The sequence below is a fragment of the Natrix helvetica genome (assembly GCF_964273705.1).
Source record: "Natrix helvetica genome assembly, chromosome: 3".
In the NCBI taxonomy this organism is placed as follows: Eukaryota; Metazoa; Chordata; class Lepidosauria; order Squamata; family Natricidae; genus Natrix; species Natrix helvetica.
This window is the reverse complement of record NC_138549.1, coordinates 82,552,991-82,577,979: the sequence shown is the minus strand read 5'-3', so window position 1 is coordinate 82,577,979 and position 24,989 is coordinate 82,552,991. Positions and strand designations below refer to the sequence as shown.

At 41.2% G+C, this 24,989-nt stretch overlaps 1 protein-coding gene and 2 long non-coding RNA genes across 6 annotated transcripts in view; 2 read left to right on the top strand and 1 right to left on the bottom strand.

Annotated features, from left to right (window-relative positions):
- Positions 1 to 24,989, top strand: part of LOC309389992 — a 944,060-nt gene that overhangs the window by 116,599 nt on the left and 802,472 nt on the right. The window lies entirely within an intron of this gene.
- The window catches only part of LOC309388716, a 48,237-nt gene that overhangs the window by 3,074 nt on the left and 20,174 nt on the right, over positions 1 to 24,989 (top strand). The window contains exons 2-3 of the long non-coding RNA XR_014174830.1: positions 2,042 to 2,137; positions 8,870 to 8,981. This is a non-coding gene — a long non-coding RNA (uncharacterized lncRNA). The remainder of the gene's footprint in view (positions 1 to 2,041; positions 2,138 to 8,869; positions 8,982 to 24,989) is intronic.
- Positions 11,048 to 24,989, bottom strand: part of OLFM3 (olfactomedin 3) — a 246,512-nt gene continuing 232,570 nt past the window's right edge. For both annotated transcript variants that reach the window (XM_081946294.1, XM_081946293.1), the window contains exons 5-6: positions 14,036 to 14,142; positions 11,048 to 12,442 (exon numbers count right to left, since the gene is read on the bottom strand). In XM_081946294.1, coding sequence (XP_081802420.1) covers positions 11,765 to 12,442; positions 14,036 to 14,142 — 785 coding nt within the window. In that variant the 3' untranslated portion in view covers positions 11,048 to 11,764. The remainder of the gene's footprint in view (positions 12,443 to 14,035; positions 14,143 to 24,989) is intronic.

Here is a 24,989-nt window from a genome sequence, read left to right as displayed (position 1 = left end):
AGCTTAAATGGACTTCAGAGGATGGTAGAGAACAGGAAGGCCTGGAGGAATGTTGTCCATAGGGTCGCAGTGGGTCACACATGACTTCGCAACTAACAACAACAATAAGAATGAAGGATTCACTGGAGAAGAGCCTAATTCTGGGAAAGATTGAGGGCAAAAGAAGAGGGGGACGACAGAGAATGAGGTGGTTGGATGGAGTCACCGAAGCAGTAGGTGTGAGCTTAAATAGACTCCAAAGAATGGCAGAGGACAGGAAGGCCTGGAGGAACATTGTCCATGGGGTGGTGATGGGTTGGACACAACGTCACAACTAACAACAACAGATTTCAGTGGGACATGGATCTTACATTGTCCAACAGCTTTTCTTGGTCTGATCTGTTTCATGTGGACTTCATGTTTCAGAAATCATAAACTGGCATGACTATTGCTGGGAATTCTAGTAACTGAAACCCAGTTTGGGGGGGGGGGTCCCTAGTTCCTCAGCTGGGAAAAAAAACCCTGCTATCCCTTTTCACTAAGATGCAAGCTGATTGAATTCAGTGAACGTTAAGTCCAAGCAATTGTACCACCAGCCTTTGCTGCACAGAAATTGCTATCACTTGTTGAAGTTCATGGGAAAGAAGATACACAAATCTCTCTCTTGTTGTTGCTGCGAAGGATGAAGGATTCTAGAAGAAATTGAGTGAAGCAGTTTATGTGAAAGATGATCCTAATTCTAGTTTCATGTTGCCAGCGGAACAAAAATCTTTCCTTTTAAAAAAAATAAATGAAAGAGTAGTGGGAAAGAGACCTCCCAAATCCAACTTAAATCATTCCTACAGACCAAGTAGTAAAAAACATCCATTGTTGCTTCCAGGCAGTTTTACAAGCACACTACTAGAGCTAAATTTTACATAACTGGGAAAATAAATTAAGCCCTTCTCCAAGAGAGATTCCCTTTTGGTATAAATCTCCGTTGTGGTTTTTAATTTTATCCTGAGAAAGTCCCGCATTAAAATGCATTGGGCAAGATAGGTTGGGCAAGAGTGGATCAGGAAAATTAATAGCAAAAAAAAGAAAAAAAAGAGGGAAAAAAACCTAGAGGCGATGACGGGGATCAAAAGAGTGAAAATCCAGAAGGAAATCTGGATGCTTGTTTGCATAAGACACCATGTAGGAGAAAGTGGTTCCGTAGTTTATTTCAAGTGTTAAGTAAACCGGAAAGAAATGACCAAAACACTGATTATATGGTAAGGTCATTTGGATTTCAGGACACTTAGTAGTAAATCTCTTCAGTAAAATGGGAAAATGATTTTCCTCGTTCCCTAAAGTAGCTGTGACCCCTTGGAGGTTAACCAAAATATAGTTACCACCCAATATGGTCAGTGGTGAGGGTTGGTGGAAGTTTCAATTCGGCAACATCTAGAGAACCACTGGTTTCCATTCCTACTAACCCACTGGGAATGATCCTTGCATAAAGCAGAGATTTAAAAGAATTTACCTCTGAATTCTTGGCAGATCATCACATTTCCCCAAATTTCCCTGAATGGGACCGGATGAAAACACACACACAGTTATGCTTGCAGAAGAATTTTGATCATATTCTTCCCCTCCCCCTGCCTTGCTTCTGATATTGGATCTTGGAAATGGGTTTGTTTAAACTCCTCAGTTAGCTTGGGTTAGGTGTGGCGTGGATTCAAAGCTCCATTCAGACACGAAGTTTGCTTTCTCATGTGTGTCCAGGAGGACCATGACGATTACCTCCAGTTCTTTAAGAGGAATATACAAACATATGGAAATTGTGTACTATACTGACAGTTCTTGAATAACATGAACTTTGAGGCTATGTAGAGTTTATGAAGCTTGCAGGACCGTGAATTGCTTCTTGAAAGCCACAAGATAGGAGAAAGAATGATCTCTAATGATGTGGTAATATTTTGCACTACAGGGGGGGAAATTAATCTGTACCAGCCCAGCATCTATAGTTGGCTGGCATGGCTTTGGACAGCTGCCAAGTGAGTGGTTCTACAACCTAGACTTAGTGCCCTCTCAATTCCAGATATTGTGTTGTGCAAGGAACACATTGACTTCTTCTAAAAGACAGTGAGATGCTCTATAGCTCTTCATGGATACTACCCTGAACAAATTCAAGGTGGTAAGTGCTATTTACCAATTTGATTGACTTGTTTCTATGCTCTGTTCCTCTCTGTCACCATTAATAGAAAAGGAAGATGTTGGTATTATCACAGCTACCAAAATGTTCTGCCTACCTCAGAGCTGTAACCACTTTTTGAAAGTATGACTCTTCTTGTTGGTATTGTAATTGTCTAGGTGTTGACATACCAGTATGTATATGAATAGCTAACAGTACCATTTTTGATTTATTTATTTATTTAATGAAATTGTCTAGTTTTCCCCACACTCTGAACTTAGCATTTGCATTGGACTCACACAACAAATAAAATGGACATGTGGTGGACTAGTTTGCGATTCAGCATCTTATGTGCACACAAGCCATGCTTCTTTGACCATAGATAAGCTGAAGTTGGCTCTCCCTCTTTAGTGATACTGTGTAGTAACTTTGCACTGAAAACCTAAACACCCAGACACCATCAAAATCTTGCTGTAGATAATTTAAGATTGATTCAATCATTATGCAATCAGCCAAGTAACCAATTTGAGTATGAAAGAACTCAAAAGATAAATTAACAACTTGAATAGAAAGGTGAGATATAAATCAAGTAACTAACTAAAAAAATAGTTTCTGATTGCTGCAGGTTATATAGGTAGTCTCGACTTACAACAGTTCATTTAGTGACTGTTTCAAACCTACAACAGCATATTTTTCACACGATCTTTGTAGCATCCCTATGATCATGTGATCAAAATTCAGATGCTTGGCAATTGACTCATACTTATGACCATTGCTGTGTCCCAATGTTATGAGATCACTTTTTACAACCTTTTGACAAGCAAAATCAATGAGGAAGCCAGATTTACTTAACAATTGTGTTACTTATCAGCTGTGGTGATTCACTTAAAAACTGTGGCCAAAAAGGTCATAAAATGGGGCAGGAGTCACTTAACAAATGTTTCGCTTAACGACAGAAATGTTGGGCTTAATTGTGGTTGTAAGTCAAGGACTGCCTTCAATTGAATACAGATGTGGGACTTTCTACGCAAAGGGTGAATAATCATGTCCAGCCTTAGGGATAATGTGTTCTGACCTGGATGAGGGAGAATTTGACATTCTACACTGATAAATGAACATCATGTTCAGTGGCATATTTTATTTTTCCTCACTTTGAACAGCACAACTTCATCTCCTCCATATGCTTAAATATCATAAATGGTTTATTACATACATGGCAGGAATGAGCAGCTAATTAATACGTGCATGTTGGAAGTACCAAAGTACTTCCGTGGTGAAAGGATTTGCCGCTGACATCACTGTAACCCAGGGGATGCCCAATTGGGGACTCCTTTCACGTCTCTGTGAAGTTGCCCACCAAAGTACTCATTTTTCTACTTGTGGTCACCTGCTTTTGAACCACTGGGTCCGCAGGAGCTGGATCATGTCCAGCATTCTAACCTTGTGAGCCAACACATTCCTATTAATGAAAACCTAGTTATTTTTTTCTAGAGACTTTATATATATATACTTATATATTTCTATATGCCCTCTAAAGCAGGGGTGTCAAACTTGTGTCGTCACGGCACAACTTTTTCCCTGTTCGCCAAACCGGGCGTGGGTGTGGCCGTCATATGACGCATCAGGCCCGCAGGCTGCGAATTTGACAGCCCTGCTCTAAAGTATCAGTGTCCTAGTTAATAATGTTGCCAAAGTGGGTGTAATGAAATTTGTTTTTATTATAATTGGGAGACTAGGGGATGAGGGAGGCATTTACTAGATACAGGTGTCTTAAGCTTCCCAAAGGCTTTACATACCATCCTCATGCATTAAAGTTAAAAAAGGTGAAACAATTGCTACTAGCTACTGATTGTTGGCAGTGCAACTGCGGCTGAAAGATCCAAATCTTCTCAGGCTCCAGGGTTTTTGTAGTCTTCATGATATCAGTTCCAGCTATGGCTTTATTCTCTCTCTCTCTCTCTACATATATATATATATATATATATATATATATATATATATATGTATGTATGTATGTATGTATGTATGTATGTATGTATGTATGTATGTACGTACGTACACACACACACACACACACACACACACACACACACACACACACACACACACACATATATATATATATATATATATATATATATATATATATATATATATACAATAAATCACCACCAATTGTCTTATTTCCCCAGATAAGCTTGCAATTTCCCCTCCCTTTAGGACCAATTCAATTCCCAAAAGGAATGATTCTAAATTTATGATGGCATAATTAGTTGATGAAAAATCCAAGTGATATTATAAATTAATTGAATAGCTGAAGTTAATGAATGATTCTATCATACTCATTAAGAAAGTTACAATTGCTGTGGAGGAGCACCTGATCAGACATTAATTGGAACTGTTTATTATGAAGGCATGTTCTTCAATGACTCTAAACAGTTTAATTCAATTGAAAGCAATTCAATTCATTAATTCAAGTTGCTAATAAATCATTTAATTAAATTAAAGCTATTCTTTGGAGAATGATCACAGTTCAAGCAAGGTATGCCTATTCCTCTGGAAACTACAATAATTGTGTTCCTCATGAAGGGATTTAATTATTAATAATTATGGATCAACATACAAAATATATTCGCAAGAAAATATGCATTTAGTCCAGCTTGAAGGTTCCAGAATGAGTCTTAATTGGAATAGTCTCATTAAAAACAAGGAACATGTGTGGGACCCTTGGGCGGAACCAAATGTGATGTATGAAACTCAAACATCGTTTTCACAATTGGATGGCACCATAGGGAGCTCTTCCTGTATTCACAGGGGACAAAATGAGTATTTCTACTCTAAAGAGCTGAGAATAGTTAAAAAAAAAAGATTGGCAGCTGTGAGGCCTGGAGTTTGAGAGCTAAGAGAGAGCAGAACTACTTCTATAGCAAGAGAGACTTTTAATTTGAAACAGACTATTTTGAAGGACTGAACATGGATTTAGATGTCAACCCCCTCCCCAAATTCTTTGTATGTTCTCTGGTCTCCTTGCAATTTATATGTATGTATGTATGTATGTATGTATGTATGTATGTATGTATGTATGTATGTATGTATAGATATGATATAGATATAGATATAGAGATAGATAGATAGATAGATAGATAGATAGATAGATAGATAGATAGACAGACAGACAGACAGACAGACAGAGAGATATAGAGATAGAGATAGATAGATAGATAGATAGATGATAGATAGTTAGATGATAGATAGATAAATAGGTTAATAGCATCCTTATTTTGCCAATGGAAAAGCTTCATCATATCCCAGTGCCGTATGTGAATGGGAAACACTCTTTCATTTGCTAATGGAAGTCAGGATCCAGGCGACAGGGTTTAGCTGTAGCAAACAGTCTCTCCTCCCTGCCTCCCATTGAAAGTTAGCACTAATTGTAAGGTTTTTATTTAGGTTTTTACTCTCGATCTTTACGTTGGGTGTCCATCTTAATTTGTGAGGCAGAGAAGAAGGCTGTTTCCCGAGGAGGGGACTGAGGCCTAGACGGCCCATCAGCACTGTGAAATCGTACTCATGACCACAACCTAACAAAAACAAGCAGCTCTTGAAATTGGAGACTTTTGCTGAGTCCAAAGAGGGTCACTGAAGTAAAATCTTCTTTCATTTTTCTACCTAGACTTGTCAGACTTTCATCAATTTTTCAACATAAGAAGTGACATAACCATTTTTCTAGTAAAGCACATTTCTCTTTATTTCAATTCAAGTATCCTATCTGTTAGATCAGGGCAATGAGAGGACAGACTCCAGACATGAAGGCAACAACAGCTCTTTATTAGCAGTCAAGTATGTACAATCCAGCAACTGTGAGGTCTGACAGCTCCCCTTTTATAGGGAGCTGTCAGGCCTCTCAACCAATCAGCTTAACCCAGGCTTCCCGCCTAAATGGAGGACTGGAGTGGAAACCTCTGTAACTATTTACAATATCTAATACTATCCATTAGATCCATTTAGAACCACCTTCAAGGGCCCAGTTAGTGGAGAATTACTTCGCCTCTCTGGGACCATTTTTCTTGAAAAAAAAATTTTTTTTTGAAAGGTAAAGCAGGGAGGGACAGGATAAGGAGGTTATGTGGGGACAAGCAGAAATGGCACTTAATTTAATTTTAAAATAATTAACATTTAATTATATTAAGAAAATAACATTAATATGATTTCCGTCCTCATATTGGATAATCCTCCCAAATTATGGTTATATTAATAATTACAATTCTGTGGCAACTTTTGGAATAGATCTGGGACTCTACTCAAGGTTTGAAAAGACAGGCTACGACTGAGAGGATTTTGGCTGTGCACTTCTGTGATAGAAAGTACAACACAACACACACACATACAAATTTATTGAGAGAGAAGAAATATATTAATATGGTGTAGATACGGTTCAAGTCCACTCTCAACCATTAACTTTTTGGGCTAGTGATGATTTTTTTTGGTCTAGCCAACATCACAGAGTTGATGTGGGGTTAAACTGGAAAAAGGAATATATATACACACACATATATAATACACACACACACAGAGAGAGACACACACAATCCTTGACTTACAAACACAGTTGATCCCAAAATTTATGTTCCTTGTGAGACATTTGTTAATGGAGTTTTGTTCCACTTTACAGCCATTCTTGCCACAGCTCCTAAGTGAATCACTGCAGTTGAAAAGTTAGTAACCTGGTTATTATGTGAATCTGGCTTCCCCATTATCTTTGTTTGTCAGGTTGCAAAAGGTGATCATATGACCTTGGGACACAGCAACGGTCATAAATATGTACCACTTGCCAAATACGATAATGAGGGATGCCGAAAAGGTTCTAACTTTGAAAAACGGTTATACGTCTCATTTTTCAGTGCTGTTGTAACTTTGAATGGTTACTAAATGAACTGTTGTAAGTGGAGGACTACCTGTATTGCCTGGAAGAAAGACAATATATAAAACTAGAAAATAAGTAAGTCTCACAAACATTTGGAGCTAGATAAAGCTCAAGAAGAGGAGGAGACATTCAGGTGGACTCATGAAGTGGTCAAGCATCTGATCTCTCTAGATATCCTCCTGATAGAATGATAGTTGCTGGAAGGAAGTGTGAGAAGTTGCTGGTTCCTTGTTGGAGAGGAAAAAGAGTCAACAGATGGCTTCCCTGGAGGAAGAGAAGTCCCAGAGAGACAGCATCTTCATCCATGACCCAAAAAAGGCATACTGGTAGCTCCGAAGATCTGCTGAGAGTAAACCGGTTCGCTCTGTCCTTCAGGTGGGCACGCCTGACCCCCCAGGTTATACTTACCTTTATTTCCTTGCTTTTGAGCCCAGCTGATCAGCGCGGCAGAGTGGATTGCTGCACCTCAGCTGTTTTCCTGTCAACTGCACATGCGTGCATGCAAAGTGCGCATGAAGCGAACCGGTTGTTAAACTGGTTGGATGCCACCCATTTATAGGTGTGTTTCCATCCACAGTTCTCCACTGCTGGGTAGAATGGGTTTAAAGCTGTTTGATTACTAAAACACCACCATCCTGTGAATAAGGATTCTCCAATGAAATATTTATTGGCTGCTTGTTTGTATCTACCCCTTCTGAAGCCATCCCAATTTAATTGTCTAGTTTTGTGATTGTGGTGCAAACATGATTATACTTGTGGATCTGGCCTACTGAGGCAGATGGCATTTAGCATCACAAGTCTAGTCTAAGAATATTCCCTGAGAAAAGCAATCAAGGATTGAAGCGTTTTATCCTACTGTGCAAACAGCTCTTTGGGGACTTGATTATTGTCTTTGGCTTGGGACATGACTGCCAAGAAAACTCAACGGAAGCAGATCTTTCCATGGTTGGCTTGGTGTGTTGTGACAGATGCCATCTGTGGAGCAGCAATCATAATCTTGAGCAACTCCAGAAAGAACTGCCAAAAGACTTACGCTGAGAGCCAGAACAGGGGGGAAAAAAGCTTTTCCAATTTACTAGCAGAATTTGTAGGTGTACATGTTCCTTTTAGAGAGATCTGGCTTGGAATTCTCAGTGATAGTTAAAACTCCTTCATATGAATACGAATTACGGACTTCCAAAATACAAAAGGAAGGATTGCAAGGAAATGTGTGTTTCTCAGTGGAAAACTGTGACAGTTGTAGTAGATTAACAGGACAGGACATTCCCATACAGATAGTCCTCGACTTATGACTACTTGCTTAATGACCATTTGAAGTTACTATGGACTCCAAAATAAAGATATTTACAACCCAGGAATCAAAGTTCTAATGTCTGCCGCTGGCCCCCAGGTGGTCATGTGATCACATTTTGGACACTCAGCAACCATCCATATTTAGGCCATTTGCAACATCCCAGAGCCTCATGAACTGTGACTTACAGTGGGTTTTTTTTTTTTTTTGCCAGAAATAAGCATTTACTTCCAATTTCCAGCAAAAAAATGTCCATTGTGGACAATGGGTTTGCTTAATGATTATGGTATCTGCTTAATGATTGTGGTCTTTGCCTTATAACTGCTGCATTTGCTTAAGGGCCACAAAAAAAGTGCCATAAAATTGGCCTACCACACGATGGCTTAATGACTGGCATGAATCATGACTATAATTCCAGTCTCAATTATGGTTGCAATTCAAGGATTACCTGTACCTGAATGACCTGCTAGTTAGCTGGTAGAAAAGTCTCAAATAAGGTCAAAAATTCTTCTGCTTGCAGAGTTTTGCCTGGGAAATTGCATCTGAAGAAAAGAGATTTCATGCAATGGCGACCTAAAGCCAAGGAAAGTCTGTGAGAGCTGGAATCAGTACAGGAAAGTTGGCATGGAATGGTTAGAATTTTTTTTTTAATTGTTTGGGGCTGCATCCTCAAATTTGGGTGACTTTGTATCTGTCCAGTACAAATTCTGTCTCTCTGTTTGCTCAGCTTATTGGCAAATGGAGTGTTAGTTTTGGAATGCTGATCCCACCTCATTAACTGGTGGCAGTTACACAGTTGGTTTTTTTGTGCTTTTATTAAAATATATAGCCTTTTCTCTTGATTACTCCGGTGTCTCTTTTGTAATTTAGCACACCATACACTCCTAAATTACTTGAAGTTGCTTGGAAACGCTGATTAAAAGCAAAATGTGGGAGTTGTGATTTTAAAAACTAATTTCTAATTTTCTGCTTTGTTTCACCAAGAATCCAGGTGAGTAGAGGGTCGCTCCTTGTTTAAGAACAAGTGGTGGCCATAACACTTCTTAGCTGGGTAGAATTCTTTTATCTGGGGAACTGACCATAAGCAAAACATCTGGAATTCAGGTAAAGCAGATATCAAAATGGATACCCCCAAAGAGAGATCTGTTTCCTAGCACCAGTTCAGCCATCTTATTGGGCGGAGTGCTGACTATGTAGACTCATTAGCCATTGTACTTGTTTTGTAAACGGAATAAGGTAAAGTAAATTATGGAGCCAATATGGATTAGTACTATACACAGAATCCAAACTCTATAGTTTATTTTCAAAATACTTTTTGTTTTTTTTGCTTTAGAGACCTAAACCCAGTGATGGGATTCAAATGATTTAACAAGTGGTTCTCTGCCCTAAGGATTTCTTCCAAACAACCAGTTCACCAAACTGCTCAGAAAATTAACAACCGGTTCTCTCGAAGTGGTGCGAACTGACTGAATCTCACCACGGCCTAAACCCAATCTGAACGCAAAACATTATTAAGAATGCAAATGCTAGAACTTTCCTTGAGGATTTAAAAGACCATCTGCAAAAATAAGAAAGAATACAAACTTAATCTATTTGGCCAATGTTAAAATATTGGACTGTTATTTAGAGGAATGTTTGATAGCTTCTTGATTAGGACAGGATGAAAATGGTTTTATTTCAGGTAATGTTTCTTTTTTTTTTTTGATGGGGGTGGGACTGGATTTTGATTATTTAAAGAGGAACTGGGCAGAGGGATTTTTTTTTAAAGGAAAGGGGGGTTGAGATTGGGTATAATAAATGTAATTTGTAATACTTATAGTCATTTCTGATAACCCTTTCTGGACTTTTGCTGTTTAATAGGGAGTGAGAAAGTTTTAGAGATGGATTTATAAAAACTGTGGTAAGAAATGAAATAAAGAGATATTTTATTTTATTTTAAGTGGTAAGTTCTTAATGTTGATTATATTTTCTGGAGATGCAAGGGGAAATTTACTTAGAATGTCTTTGGAATTTAAAACAGGCTCAGGGCTATTCTTAGACGAATGCTTTGCAGATTCCCACTTAATGCATGTTTAAATTAAAACAAAAGAAAGTACCCATTCCCACCACAAAATAAATAATATGGAGCAAGAAGCTTGGAAGATTACATGAGAAGTATCTTTTGTGCTCCAAGGTGATGTATTGCTCCAGCACCATAGGGTTGGAACAAGAGTAAGTCAAACCCATTTACCATTTTCCTAGAATAACCCATCTAGATCTATGTTAAAATGACAGAATATAACTAATATCAATATCAGAAAGTTTTGTTTCTGAGCTTTTTGCTCAGGCAGATCAAGAAGATGGCTAGCTACTGAATCTGTTTTCTACCTAGCAAAAGTCTGCTTTTGTTAGGCCGTAACTCTTGGGTTTTCCATGTGAATGTAGTCTACAATCCCTCCTATGCAGCAAGATGCAAAATTGGAGCCAGACATATCACTTTTCTCATGGCTGGGGGTTGGCCAGTTTCCCTTCCAGAAATATTGGGCACAAATATTATTGACATACCAGGGAAGACATCCTGATAATCAGTTAGAGTCAAGTTAGCTTTGGGAAATGCTAGGGCCACACCTGGCACAGGGCATAATCAAAGTTTTTGATTCTGAAAGTGAAGACTGAATTCCCTAATTTACAGGATTAAAAAGAACGGGCCATAATCAGGTTTTATGATTAAATTTCAATTGTATTTTATAAAAAATAATTAACTTTCACAGAAGTGAAGAGATACAGGTACACAATGGCGGACACAATGGTATAAATACAGATCATTGAGAAACTGCTTGCAAGAGATTAAAAACAGACTGTACAGCACCGCATCTGAAATTGTGTAATAGCCAATGGGATTTTTACTTTTTCTACCTTTAAAGTAATCCAATCCATGACAGGTTAGTTTTGGAACACTGCTTTTAAAAATGCATACACCCTTGCCCCAAAGAATTCTTCTCAATTTTCCCTTAGATGATTGCCCAAATATACTTTAACATTGAGCAATTTATTTATTTTTTTAAAAAATGATGATGGTAGAAAAAGACATTCATGCAGTTTTACACCACCGTTAGTCTCTGATTCTAATATAAGGCAGATCATTAATTTTGTTTGTTTTTCTTAAAACAATGTCTTTCCCACTGAAATAAGCATTTAATACTTCCCATGACAAAGTCACAGCAGGCTTCGTATACTGTTTAGAAAGATACCTGTATGATGAACTAGGTCATTTTTAAAAGAAAGACTTTGCCATATTCGGAATACATTACATTGTAGAAAAATCCTCCTCCATTCATTTTTACTGAGAAAGAAAAAATAATAATTGAAGAGAAACCCAGCAGGATGCTTTTGAGTTCAGCACAATGACACTCTTTCTTGGTGGTCATGTTGACACCTATGTGTCATCTTCTGTTTTAATAATGTGGAAAAGAGTGACGTTGAATAGGACTTGGTGCCCATTATTCCAGGCATAGAGAGCTCTATCTCTGGCATTGTAGTCAAGCATTGATATATGGAAATACTGATTGTGAAAAGGTATGTCTGTATATTCATACGTGGAGGTTTTTGTCGAGTACGAATAGTAGACCTTGGCTCCGGTTAAGTGGGAATTGGTGACGTACAAGGTGCCACAGATCATGAAAGACTCCCCAGCACTTCGCTTGGGGTAGCCGGTGCTCCAGGTTTTCATCACTTCTAAGGTATCCTGATTCAGCTGACTGATGACAATGTTGCCTGCGTTCTGATTGGTTGCGTAGACAGCCCACAAACCTATCTCGTCGGCCATCAGATCGATATCAGAGAAGCCACCCCAGGTGTAAGGGTAGACGTTGTGAAAGCCAGCATACTCCAGGCTACGCTGAGCAAGCACCTGCCCCGTATCAAAGCTATACTTGATGATGATGTTGCTCTGATACTTGTTGAAATAGAGAGACCCATTGTAGACGACATGATTAGTTCCTGCCCATTTGAAAGGGAGATTGTATGTCCTGGACTCTGCACCGCTGACAAAATCTGCTATGGATTTGTATTCGCGGACAATTTTGTTGTTGGTGTAACTGTCCATATACCAGACCTGAAAGGAAGAAAAAAACATGTGCTTTGGAAAATCAAATCAATACACTATTTTTAAATACAGATATTACCCATCTCCCTGCCACCATATTTTGACTTATTTCCAGTAGCAAAAGAAAGCCAAATGTTCAAGAATGGATGCAAAAAGTTACCAAATGTTGTTCAAGAAGGGTTGCAAAATAGAGTAGGTTTGCCCTTCCATAAATAAGAAAACAATGGGTTAACATTCAGGATTTTAATACTGCAATATTGTCTAGGTTACAACTCCACTCACTAGGAGCCTTCCAGGCAGGAAACCTTTATTTATTTATCAGCACAAATGCAACACAAAAATGGTTTCCTGCCTGGAAGGAAGGCTCCTAGGGTGGAGCTGAAAGGCAAAAGGGAAGCAGTATGCTCCCTCCTATATTTGGGCATACCAGTGCTTTGACATAACACTTACTTATTTCCTTGGCTCAGCTGATAAGGGAGGAGAGCTTGCGGCTTAGTGGCTAATACAACTGCCTAACATGTAAAAACAGTCCAGGTTCAAATCCCAGTAAGGGTATGGCTAGCTGATGAGAGCTAAATAGCTTGAAATAGATCTATACTAGTCTCCCTTTATTTATTTATCAGTACAAATGCCCTCTCCCTATATATATTCTCATTTCCATTTATATATGGATACACACACATGTAATTTTATACTTTTTAAAATTTTTATTCTAAAATTTTAACTTTAACCGTAACATTTTAATTTTTCGATGCTGTTTTTTATTTTTAGGCTGTACTGTATACTACCCAGTGTCTCTCTTTGAGGGTGATGAGTGGTTCAGAAATGTAAAATATAAACAAACAAACAACCCATCCATCCATCCTCAAACATTTGCAGGAGTTCTAAGGTTTAGAGCAGTGAAAAACTATATATATAATGCTAATGTAAATTATCCTTGCTGAAAATGGGGTAGTAAGGACTGAACATCAGAGGATGTCCATAAATGTCAGCTGGAACAGAAAAATGAAGAGACAGAAGGAGAGGTGGATTGATTGAATTCATTATGTATTGTAGAGGAGGCCATGACTGGCTCTTCTACTGAACAGGTCCACTCCGATGAGAAGGTGAGAATATATTGCAATGTTTTCCTGCAGATCCTACTTTAGCATTCCAAAGTTAAAATAAGAATCCCCTCTCATCTGTCCCCCTCAATCAAGATTTCCATTTCCATTTGGCATGATGATTATGGATGTGAAAACTGCACCCCATTTGCTAGACTTACAGATACCGAAAAAGATTTATTTCTCTCTGGCAATCAAGCTGCACCGGGAAGGAAAACGAGATTAGATGTACAAAGCATGCTTTGCATGCAGATGGCCCTGGTTCATCTCCAGTCAAATGGATCTCTGTAACTAGCGTTCGCCTGAGCCTTTGGGGAACCATCGCTAGTCAGAATAAACTTTAAGTATAGCAGGCATTAAAGTTTAAGACAAGCTTATTTGCCTGCTTATTTAAAACACTTTCATACTGCCATTCATTCTATTTAGAATTTCAGGGATAATAAATCAACCAGAAGAATTCCTTCACGGCTCCCAGCATAAGAGAATATAAGCCACCTACTCTGTTGTTTTTCTCCGATGCTAATGGATCTGTCATCCAAGCTCCAAACCGGGTTCCAGATGTCTTGACTGTAATAGGACCAGTGATTTTCATCAATTTGCCGCAGGCTGAAAAATATATATATATAAAAGAAATCATGACATATGCTGACTGCTTCCATCTTCCAGGTGGAAGTGGGGATGGATTAAGAAACCAGTTTTTCTTTAAGGGACTTTCCACTCACATTTTGTCCCATGCAAAGCAACAGCTTGTTCAGCTTCTCTAAGGAAACAAATAATTATTTAAATGTAGTCCTTGATTTAAGATTACAATTAAGCCTCAGATTTCTGTTGCTAAGTGAGGCAGTTGTTAAGCGAGTTGTGCATCATTTTACGGCATTTTCCATGATTTTTAAGTAAATCGCTGCTGTTGTTAAGCGAATCATGCAGTCGTTAAGTGGATCTGGCTTCCCCCATTGACTTTGCTGGTTGGAAGCCAGCTTGGAAGGTTACATATGGTGATCAAGTGACCCTGAACCATGCAACTATCATAAATGTTAGTTGCAAAGTGCCCAAATTTTGATCAAGTGACCAATGGAGATACCACAAAGGTTTTAAGTGTGAAAACCAGTCCCAAGTCACTGTTTCCAGTGCTGTTGTAACTTTGAATGGTTATACAATGAGGACTACCTGTGTTTAATGAACATATAAGTAAACTGTCGTCTCTGAATCACCCCTTCCAGAAAGGTGTTTTTCTTCCATTTTGAGCAAGAAACACAAAATGATAATGTAAACCCTACAAAAAGGGTTTTTTTCTAAAAAAAAAATTGACCGTCCTGTCAGAAAGATTGAAGGAAAACACCTGTAGCAGAGCTCCCCAACCCCTGGGCTGCGGTGCTCTACTGGGCCATGAGTTGTACACTTGGAATACTGCATTCAGTTTTGGTCACCACAATGTAGAAAAGATGTGGAGACTCTAGAAAGAATGCAGAGAAGAGCAACAAAGATGATTGGGGGACTGGAGACTAAAACATATGAAGAACGGTTGCAGGAACCGGGTATGTCTAGTTTAATAGAAAGAAGGACTAGGGGAGACATGATAGCAGTGTTCCAATATCTCAGGGGTTGCCACAAAGAAGAGGGAGTCAAACTATTCTCCAAGGCACCTGAGGGTAGAACAAGAAGCAATGGGTGGAAACTAATCAAGGAGAGAAGCAACTTAGAACTGAGGAGAAATTTCCTGACAGTTAGAACAATTAATCAATGGAACAGCTTGCCTCCAGATGTTGTGAATGCTCCAACACTGAAAGTCTTTAAGAAGATGTTGGATAGCCATTTATAATAATAATAAATTTGAATTTATTAGCCGCTCCCTTTCCAGACAGGACTCGGGGCGGCGTACAATAGAGCATATAAAACATAAAACATATGTACAAACACATAAACATACATATATACAAAGACATACATGCACGGAGGAGGTAACAAATTACATCACATTTAGACAGTTAAAAATCACCATTAAAATACCCCAATTGTAAAAACACAATTTAAAATTAAAAAATTTAAAAGGACAGTCAGGAGGAGTAAGAAAAATTACGGTTGAGCCAGGCCAGATAATTGAAAGAGGTGGGTCTTCAGCTGTACACGGAAGGAGCGGAGATCGGAAGTAATCCTGATATCACGGGGGAGGTCATTCCACAGGGCTGGGCCCATCACAGAGAAGGCTCTGCTCCTGGGTGTCGCCCCCCGACACTGTTTAGCGGACGGCACCCGGAGAAGTCCCTCTCTGTGTGAGCGGATTGGTCGTAGGGATGTATGGGGCAGGATGCGATCCTGCATGTAACTAGGTCCTGTGCCATGAAGCGCTTTAAAGATCATAATCAAAACCTTGAAACGCACTCGGTAGACCACAGGAAGCCAGTGCAGCTCGCGCAGGAGAGGTGTTACAGGGGAGTATCTAGTCCTCCCCATAATCACCCGCGCGGCCGCGTTCAGGACCAACTGTAGTCTCCGAGTGCATCTCAAGGGAAGCCCCATGTAGAGAGCATTGCAGTAGTCCAGGCGAGACGTCACTAGCGCATGGGTGACTGTGCGTAGGGCATCCCGGTCCAATAAGGGGCGCAATTGGCGCATCAGGCGAACCTGATGGAACGCCCCCCTTGCCACGGCTGTTACATGGTCATCCATGGACAGCCGGGCATCTAGGAGGACGCCCAAATTGCGCACCTGTTCCATGGGGGCCAGTTGCACGCCCCCGATGGCCAGAGATGGAAGCAACTGGTTGAACCGGGAGGCCGGAAGCCACAGCCACTCCGTCTTGGAAGGGTTGAGTTTTAGTCGGTTGCCATCCATCCAGACCCGTACGGCCTCCAAACACCGGGACATCATTTCCATGGCCTCATTGGGGTGGTTCGGGGTGGAAATGTATAGCTGAGTATCATCAGCATACAGATGATATCCCACCCCAAAACCACGGATGATCTCGCCCAGCGGTTTCATGTATGTGTTGAACAGGAGAGGCGAGAGCACCGATCCCTGTGGCACTCCACATGTGAGTGGCCTCCGGGTCGATCTCTGCTCCCCTGCCAACACATGTTGCGTCCGGTCAGAGAGGTAGGAGCCAAACCACCGTAAAACGGTGCCCCTGACTCCCAGCCCCTCTAGCCGGTGCAACAGGATACCATGGTCGATGGTATCGAACGCCGCCGAGAGATCTAATAGGACCAGGATAGAGGAACAACCCCTATCTCTGGCCCTCCAGAGATCATCAACCAATGCGACCAAGGCCGTCTCCGTGCTGTGCCCGGGTCGGAAGCCGGACTGGCGCGGGTCTAGATAATCATTTTCCTCCAGGTGACGTGGGAACTGTTGTGCCACCACACTCTCTACAACCTTCGCTAAAAAAGGAAGGTTGGAGACTGGACGATAATTGACTAGATCCGTTGGGTCCAGGGAAGGCTTCTTGAGCAGGGGCCTCACCACCGCCTCTTTCAAGGCGGCCGGTAGAAACCCCTCACCCAACGAAGCGTTCACTAGGCCCAGGAGCCAGTCGCGCGTAACCTCCCAGGATGCCAGTACAAGCCAGGAGGGACACGGGTCCAATAAACATGTGGTAGGTCGCAGACGTCCACGCAACCTGTCCAAATCCTCGATGGCAACCAAGTCAAACTCCTCCCAAAGCGGTCCCTCAAGACTCGCCACGGGCGTCTCTACTGGACCACTGAAAGGGGCCCATCCCATCCGGATTTGAGCGACTTTGTCCTGTAGATATTTCCCAAACTCCTCTGCTCTGCCCTGTAAAGGGGCTTCCCGCGGTCTCTCAAACAAGAGGGAGCGAGTCACCCGAAACAGGGCGGCAGGGCGGTTATCTGCGGACGCAATAAGAGCGGCGCAATATTGACGTTTGGCCGCTCTTAATGCCACAAGGTACGTCCTCAAGTAGGCTCGTGCCTGTGCTCGGTCAAATTCGGAACGGGAGGATCTCCAACGACTCTCTAGGCGTCTCTTGTGGCGTTTCATCACCCTTAGCTCCTCGGTGAACCAAGGGGCCAGGGTGGTTCGTCGCCGCAGGAGAGGCCGCAAAGGCGCCACCCGGTCTAGGGCCCCGGTAGTCGCACTATTCCATGCGTCTACCAGGTCCTCCACTCGGGGGCAGGTCAGGTCCACAGGAGGTGGCCCAAGCTCCATCTGGAACCTATCTGGTTCCATCAGGCGCTTGGGGCGGAACCATCTAATACCTTCCGGTTCCGCCTCCCCGCAGCGGGGGGTAGCACCAGGGAAGTCAAGTCGGAGAAGTGAGTGATCTGACCATGACAGGGGAATAATAGCTGGATCCCCTATTCCCAGATCACTCGTCCACTGGCCAGAAACAAAGACAAGGTCCAGCGTGTGGCCTCCCTCGTGAGTAGGGCCCTGAATTAACTGGGTCAGGTCCATGGCTGTCATGGAAGCCATGAACTCCAGAAACCCCCTCAGACGCTTCTCCCATCGACGGCAGATTAAAATCCCCCATCATTAAAAGTTTGGGGGTCTCAACCGCCACCGATGAGATCAGCTCGAGGAGTTCAGGCAGGGCCGCTGATGTATAGTGAGGAGCCAGGTATACTATCAGCAGGCCCAACTGCCTCCCTGGGCCCCATCTCACGACAAGGGACTCACACCCGGATGTCTGTGGCACGGTGAACTCTCTCGGCTCCAAGTCTTCCAGGATAATCACTGCTACCCCACCGCCCCTTCCCTGGGCCCGAGGCTGGTGAAATGCTCGATAACCTGGCGGGCACATTTCCACGAGGGGTAAACCTCCCTCGTGGCCCAACCAGGTCTCGGTTATTCCTGCGAGGTCCGGCTCCCCCTCCAAAATTAGATCGTGGATGAGGGGGGCCTTATTAACAACGGACCTCGCGTTGCATAACAGCAGTCTCAGGCCTTAGGTCTGTAGATCCTGACCACCTAGTATGCAGGGGTTGGTACAAACGACCGGGAATGACCAAAAACCCCGGTCTCCCAACCGACTACGCGCTCTTAATCTGTCCTCGCACCTGCCCCTCCCCACGACCGTTGGTATCAAAGAGCCCTGCACAGGAATGCTATCTTCCCTCTCCTCCCCCACTCCGCTCCCTCCTCCTTCGACCACACCTAGGTGCCTGGCTCTCCCATCCCTCCTGTCCTGTCCCCCCCCCCCATCCCTGTAACCCCTTACAATTTTTAAAAAACAATTAATTAAAAAACCCCTCAACGAGCGCTTCCTCCACCTCTCTGGGTTAATGAACCCGTCCTCAAGGTGGGCCCTCGAAAGGGCAGGAGGCCATAACTGCGAGAGGGGGGACTCTCGTAGCTGTAGCAGGTCTAGCCTCGTGTATAACATAATTGGACAGGGCCAAGTTCATCAAGTGGGAGCTGTAGATGTTAATATGCATCAGCAGCCGCAATTCCCACTAAGGGGATGGTCCTGGCAAGAGGATAGTCCAGGCAAGGGGATAGGCTGATGAAAATAGTCCGCATCTGGATGAAAATGATGGCTGATGGAAATAAGATAAAATAGCCAGTTGATGGATAAAAGATTGCAGCTAAGAAGTAGTTCGTAATAGATGGTAGGTCATAATAGGCGGTGGGGCAGATAGCCCATAGTAGGTAGGTGGTAAATGAGTGGGGGGGGGTAGTGGTGAGCACAGCAAAGCACTGGGTCTGACCTTCTGCATGGGCCTCTGATGTTCCAACCTCCGTTCTATGGCCTGCCATGATTGTGAATAGTCCTCCGTCCATTTGGCAACCCATAGTCGTTGTTATTGGGCCCGGGAGGGCTGCATCGGCCTCCCTGCGGCCTCCCTGCAGCCCTTCCACCGTTCTTTCCGCTCTCTACTTCCTCCGGCGCCTCAGGCCTCACTCTCCTTCCCTTCTTCCCTTCGGCGCCTCGGATCTCACGGGCCTCCCTCGGGCCTTGCACTCCTTCCCAGGGCCCTCTCGCCGGTCTAAAAGCACAATCGCCGGCCAGCTTGGAGCTCAGCGATCCATAGATTGTAATTTGGGCCGCTCGGCTCTCCTGGGTTGCCACCATCTTTCTAAATAACTCAAGCCAAAATCCGCCCAGTCACACAGTCACACAGACCACCGCCGCCGTCCTCCACCTCCTCCAGCCTTCTCCGCCCCCTCCACTCAGGTCTTTACCGCTGCGCTGCTCCGCTGGCGCTGGCGCTCCGTTGCTCTGCCGCTCCGACTCAAAAAACGCCAGCCGACATGCTGGCTTAAAACGCCAGCCGCCATGCCGTGCCGACTGGCGCGCTATCTTCCTCCTGTCCGGCTGCCCGGCCGACCCAACGGGCCAGCTTGGAGCCGGGCAGGGTGCCAGGATATTCGGCGCCAGAAATCCCCGACCCTCAAGGTGGAAATGAGGGTCGGCAGCATCCCGCCCGTCAAAGAGCCCTCCGCATTTAGCGGAGCTCAGAGGCAGTCCTCCATTCCCTCCGGAAGCTCCTCCTCCTCTCTTTTGTCTGAAACAGTATTGGGTTTACTGCCTAGGCAGGGGGTTGGACTAGAAGACCTCCAAGGTCCCATCCAACTCTGCTATTGTATTGTATTGTATTGTATTGTATTGTATTGTATTGTATTGTATTGTATTGTTCAGAACTGGGCTGCCCAAAGCAGTGGGGGAGCGGTGTGCATCCCACTTCCGGAATCAGAGGGCGAGCCTGTGCACTCCATTTGCGCGAGCTGCTTGCGCTAAAGGAGCTGTGTGTGCCCGCTTGCCTGCCACCCATGTGGAACCATTGCCCCTCCTCCCTCCCGCTGGTCCATCAAGACGGAAAGGTTGGGGAATTTTGACCTAAAGTCTTCTGTTGCTCTGCTTCTACATGTTATGCAAAGAGGCAAGGAGCAGTAGGGGGATTTTTGTTTTAAAAAAGAGGAATGCATGTAAAAAGAGGGGAGCTTTGATCATGGAATTGCAGCTGTCATCTTGTGTTTTTTTTGACTGCCCCCTGAAGATGTCCTTGATCAAATAATCCTGACCTTTGAGGTCATTCCCACCCCCCACCCACCCCCAGGTCCTTGCCTTTCCTGTGCTGAATTTAGCTGTCAGTCATCAAAAGCTGTTCCTGCCTACTTTATTCACTCCTTCTGATTGTTTATAGGCAAGCTAAATGTATGTAAAATGTTGTTTTTCCAGGATACCTGTGGTGTGATGTATTGCTGGGGATCTTACTGTACAAGGGCTGTTGGTCCTTTCCTATTATACTGAAACTTGGTAATGTGTTGCCTTGTTTACTGCAATTTAATCATGCATAATGGTTTTGCCTTGCTCTTGGAAACCCTGAGCATCCTTACTTATACCGAATATAAATATTTTAAAGAAAGAAAAGAAAATGTAGTTTTATTCTCTTGTGTGGCTTTATCACACCCGAGTATATGGGTTCTCCAAATGGAAGGCTTGTATATAAATCTTATTTTTTTGATGTTTTTCTTTAATGGGATACTTTAAAGAAGTTATATAAATAGATATAAAAAGACAAGAAAAAGGAGAAACACAAATGACTAAATAAGAATTTTCAAAATATTAAGATTATGGTTTTCTACTACACCATTATTTAATCATGAATAACCTAATGTATAATTTCATTTTAAAAGTTTTGAAATGGCTATTAAGCTCTAAGCCAAATATGAATATTAAGAACCATGGTCAACAGACTATAAATCATGGAATAAGATTATGTGCCACATTAAATTCTATTTATCTTATTAAAAAGTCTGTTCTAATTTAGAGATGCTGTAAAATTGAAAAATCGATGCTATGCATACTGAAACATAAATTTTGGGTGTGGAATGAAGGAATGGTTTCTAGTTTGAATGGTATGATATAGCAGATTTACTTTCAAGACACTAAGTTATACTAAATATAGAAAATATCCCACAATTTAGCATTTCTCCTAATGAGTGGATCAAATAATCTTTCCAGGAGAAAGCATTTAATATCCTTTCAACAATTAGTATATATAAAGCAAATTCTGTATACAGTATCATCTGAGGAAATAGAGATATAGTCTTTGACTTATAACCACTCTCTTAGTGACCATTTGAAATTATAGCGGATCATACAAAAGTTACTTAGGACCTTGTTCTGTCACCCCCTCCCCAGTCACGTGATTATATTTTGGACCCTAAGCAACTGGCTTGCATTTATGGCCATTTGCAGTGTCCCATGGTCATGTGACCAAGATTAATGATGTTTTTGGAGAAAACTGCCTTTTACTTTCAGTTTTTGGCAAAAATGACCTGCAGTGAGCAATGGCTTCAATTTAACAAACACAGCATTGTTTGACGATCACAACAGTCACTTTATAACCATCACATTTCTTTAATGACTATTGCAAAAAAGGCCATAAAATCAGGTTGATCATGTGGGCGACTTTGTGGCCATCATGATATGCAAGTGTAGTGGGCAGCCTCCATTACGGTTCTGAATAGAGAACTATCTGTATATGGTTTTTGTAAAGTTCAGTAAAAATAGTTCAGTTTGAAATGGGAATTAATCTTTTAAGATAGTTGCATTTTAAAGAAACTCTTTTATCAAAATTGTTGGGCTTTACAACCTTGCCACCAAATGAAAGCTAATCTGTTACCCTTCTTATATTTTCCACTATCTTCTCCTAGTGATATCTTATAATTATAGTACTTCATTGTTTGTATGCACACTGAGAGCTTATGAACCAGAGACGAATTCCTTTTGTGTCTAGTCCATTTGGCCAATAAAGCTATTTTCCTCTCCTCTCCTCTATTCTATTCCTACTATCATTACATTTCCAACAATTTTTGGATAATGAATTTCCAATTAGTTAAGAGAACTGGAGTAGAATACCAACAATAAAACATCAGATGAGATTTATTTTTTGTTAATTTAATATTCAGAGTAAATGTAATATCCTTCTTCAACTGACTTTCCCACTGTTGCATATTTATTACTGCATTCCAGTTCTGCATTCATTGTTTGATAGTCTTACAGTCTGTCACTTGTAAGAGATCTACAGCTAAAGCGAGATGAACTCTAGACAAGCAGCTGGAAAACAGTTATCCCTATCAGAAACACAGCCAACCTATTGGATGTAAATGAAAATATAACACAAGCTTTTCAGTTGTAGAAGCATAAGAACAGAATGCAGCATTAAAAATTGAATTGATTTCTACCTTCTGAGGTCTCTCAAATTAACTACACTCCAGAGATCTGGATTTTTGAATCTTCTTTTAAGGGAATGCTATGCTTCTTGTTAATCTTAATAATGTGTGACTAGTGAAATGTGAAAAGGCCTTGGCTAGCAATGGATTGGCATGAGGTTGTCTGCTTTGGGCATTAAATAAGGCAATATTCTCCCGTTTTTCTATTTTAATTTAAATTATTGTGTGATATTCTTTGCTGCCCAGAATCAATTGGATTGAGCTGGATAGTTATAGAAATCGAATACAATAATTAAACAAATATTTCCCGTTATTGCTTTTCTCTTATTTACTCCACACATTTGACAAATTCTATTCAAAGGGAATAAAATATCCGGCTTAATTGGATTTATTTAGCAGTGAGAAATATATACAATTAGATTCAGGTCCAGGATTCATTTCTGACAGCACTTCTCGCTACATTCAAATTGGATTTTTAAGAATTTCCATACAGATTGAACAAAAATAGGGCTAATGTGCCAATTGTAATTTATTACCAATTAGTTTTTAAATCTTCTGCATGTACTGCATGTGTGTGTGTGTGTGTGTGTGTGTGTGTGTAATTATTATTTAAAAGGCATGTTTAAAATGCATTAAACTAGTTTTCAAATGAATATTTTGACATAAATACAGAGGTCTTGCTTTTATATTGCAGATGAAAGTGAAAACCTAAGACAATGAACTCTAAAAATGTTTATAAATATGGCATAATCCTAAAACATAAAAGAATGTGTTCTTGGACATTTGCTGCATATTTTTTTAAGCAAGGTACAGTACAGGTTGCGATTATTTTTTCATTTGCTTATTATACCTCATTATTTTTAGGTTTTCATGCCTAAGGCAGGACTAGAACTCACAGTCCCCTGGTTTTTAGGATGACACCTTTACTTTACTTTACTTTATTTCGTATTTCTAGACCGCCCCCTTTCCCAAAAGGGACTCGGGGCGGTGTACAGTCAGGCTAAAACACAAATAGGGTGCATATCAATAAATACATAAATACATAAATACATAAATGGAGGAGGCTATATAAAACTGTACCATCAAGTAAAGCATTAAAAGCAGTATTTAAAAACAACCCCTAAAAATACCCCAAAAAATTGAATTTAAAATAATTACCCATGAAATTCCCCAATTAAAATATCTGCCAGGAGGTAAGATAAAACTATAAGTGGGCCAGGCCGGCTAATTGAAACAGGTGAGTCTTTAGTTTTTGTCGGAAGGAGCGGAAGTCGGTGGTAGTTCTGATGTCGGGGGGGAGGTCATTCCAGAGGGTTGGGCCCATCACAGAGAAGGCTCTACTCCTAGGCGCCGCCCGTTGGCAATGCTTGGTGGACGGCACCCGGAGGAGTCCCTCCCTGTGAGAGCGAATTGGTCGCAGGGATGTGTGCGGTACCTTATCCACTAAACCAAATTGAATAGACTCTCAACCAGCCATTTTTCTTTACTTACAATGAGAGAAATGCTCTAATAATTTGCCTTAAGACATCCCATTCATTGCCAGACAAAATAGGTAGGGCATAAGTTGGAACTAAATAGACCTTGAAGATTAAAAATGATGCAGGCAGGAAGCAAACGTCATGGAACTGTGTATATCATCTTTCCAGAAATGTGTAGCACTGCAAAAGGGGCCCTGAGATGTGTTTGCTCTAAAAGTATCCCTTCAAATGGCATTCAGAGAAGCAATGCAGAAGCAGACAAATTTCCAGCATGCTGGCCCTTTGAGGTCCCAAATGAGGTAGGATAGATAGAGGAAGAGACCAGAGTAAGCTATTAACTTTGCCATTAACTCCACTCCCAGAGGGTGTAGTTTCAGCAACAGATTCTGAGGAGTTAAGTGATTGGATAAACATGTAAGCTTTAAGTGAAGCTATGGCAGTGACTGGGATGACCACAGAATAAAGTCCACTATGGCTCCTGGTTCAGTTTTTCAGCTTTGCTTTAAATCCAATAATTCTGGTTTCCTGAATAAGGTTTTGTTTAGTAATATATTTATATAATATATAAATATTTATATCGTATTTTACATTATATTTATTACATTACATTACACTACATTTATTATATTATTATATTATATTATATTATATTATATTATATTATATTATTATATTATATTATATTATAATATAATATAATTTTATATAATATAATATTATATAATATTATATAATATTATATAATATAATATTATTATATTATATAATATTATATTTATTATATTATATTTATTATATTATATTTCTCTCTTGGACCTAGCATTAGGGTGCCTA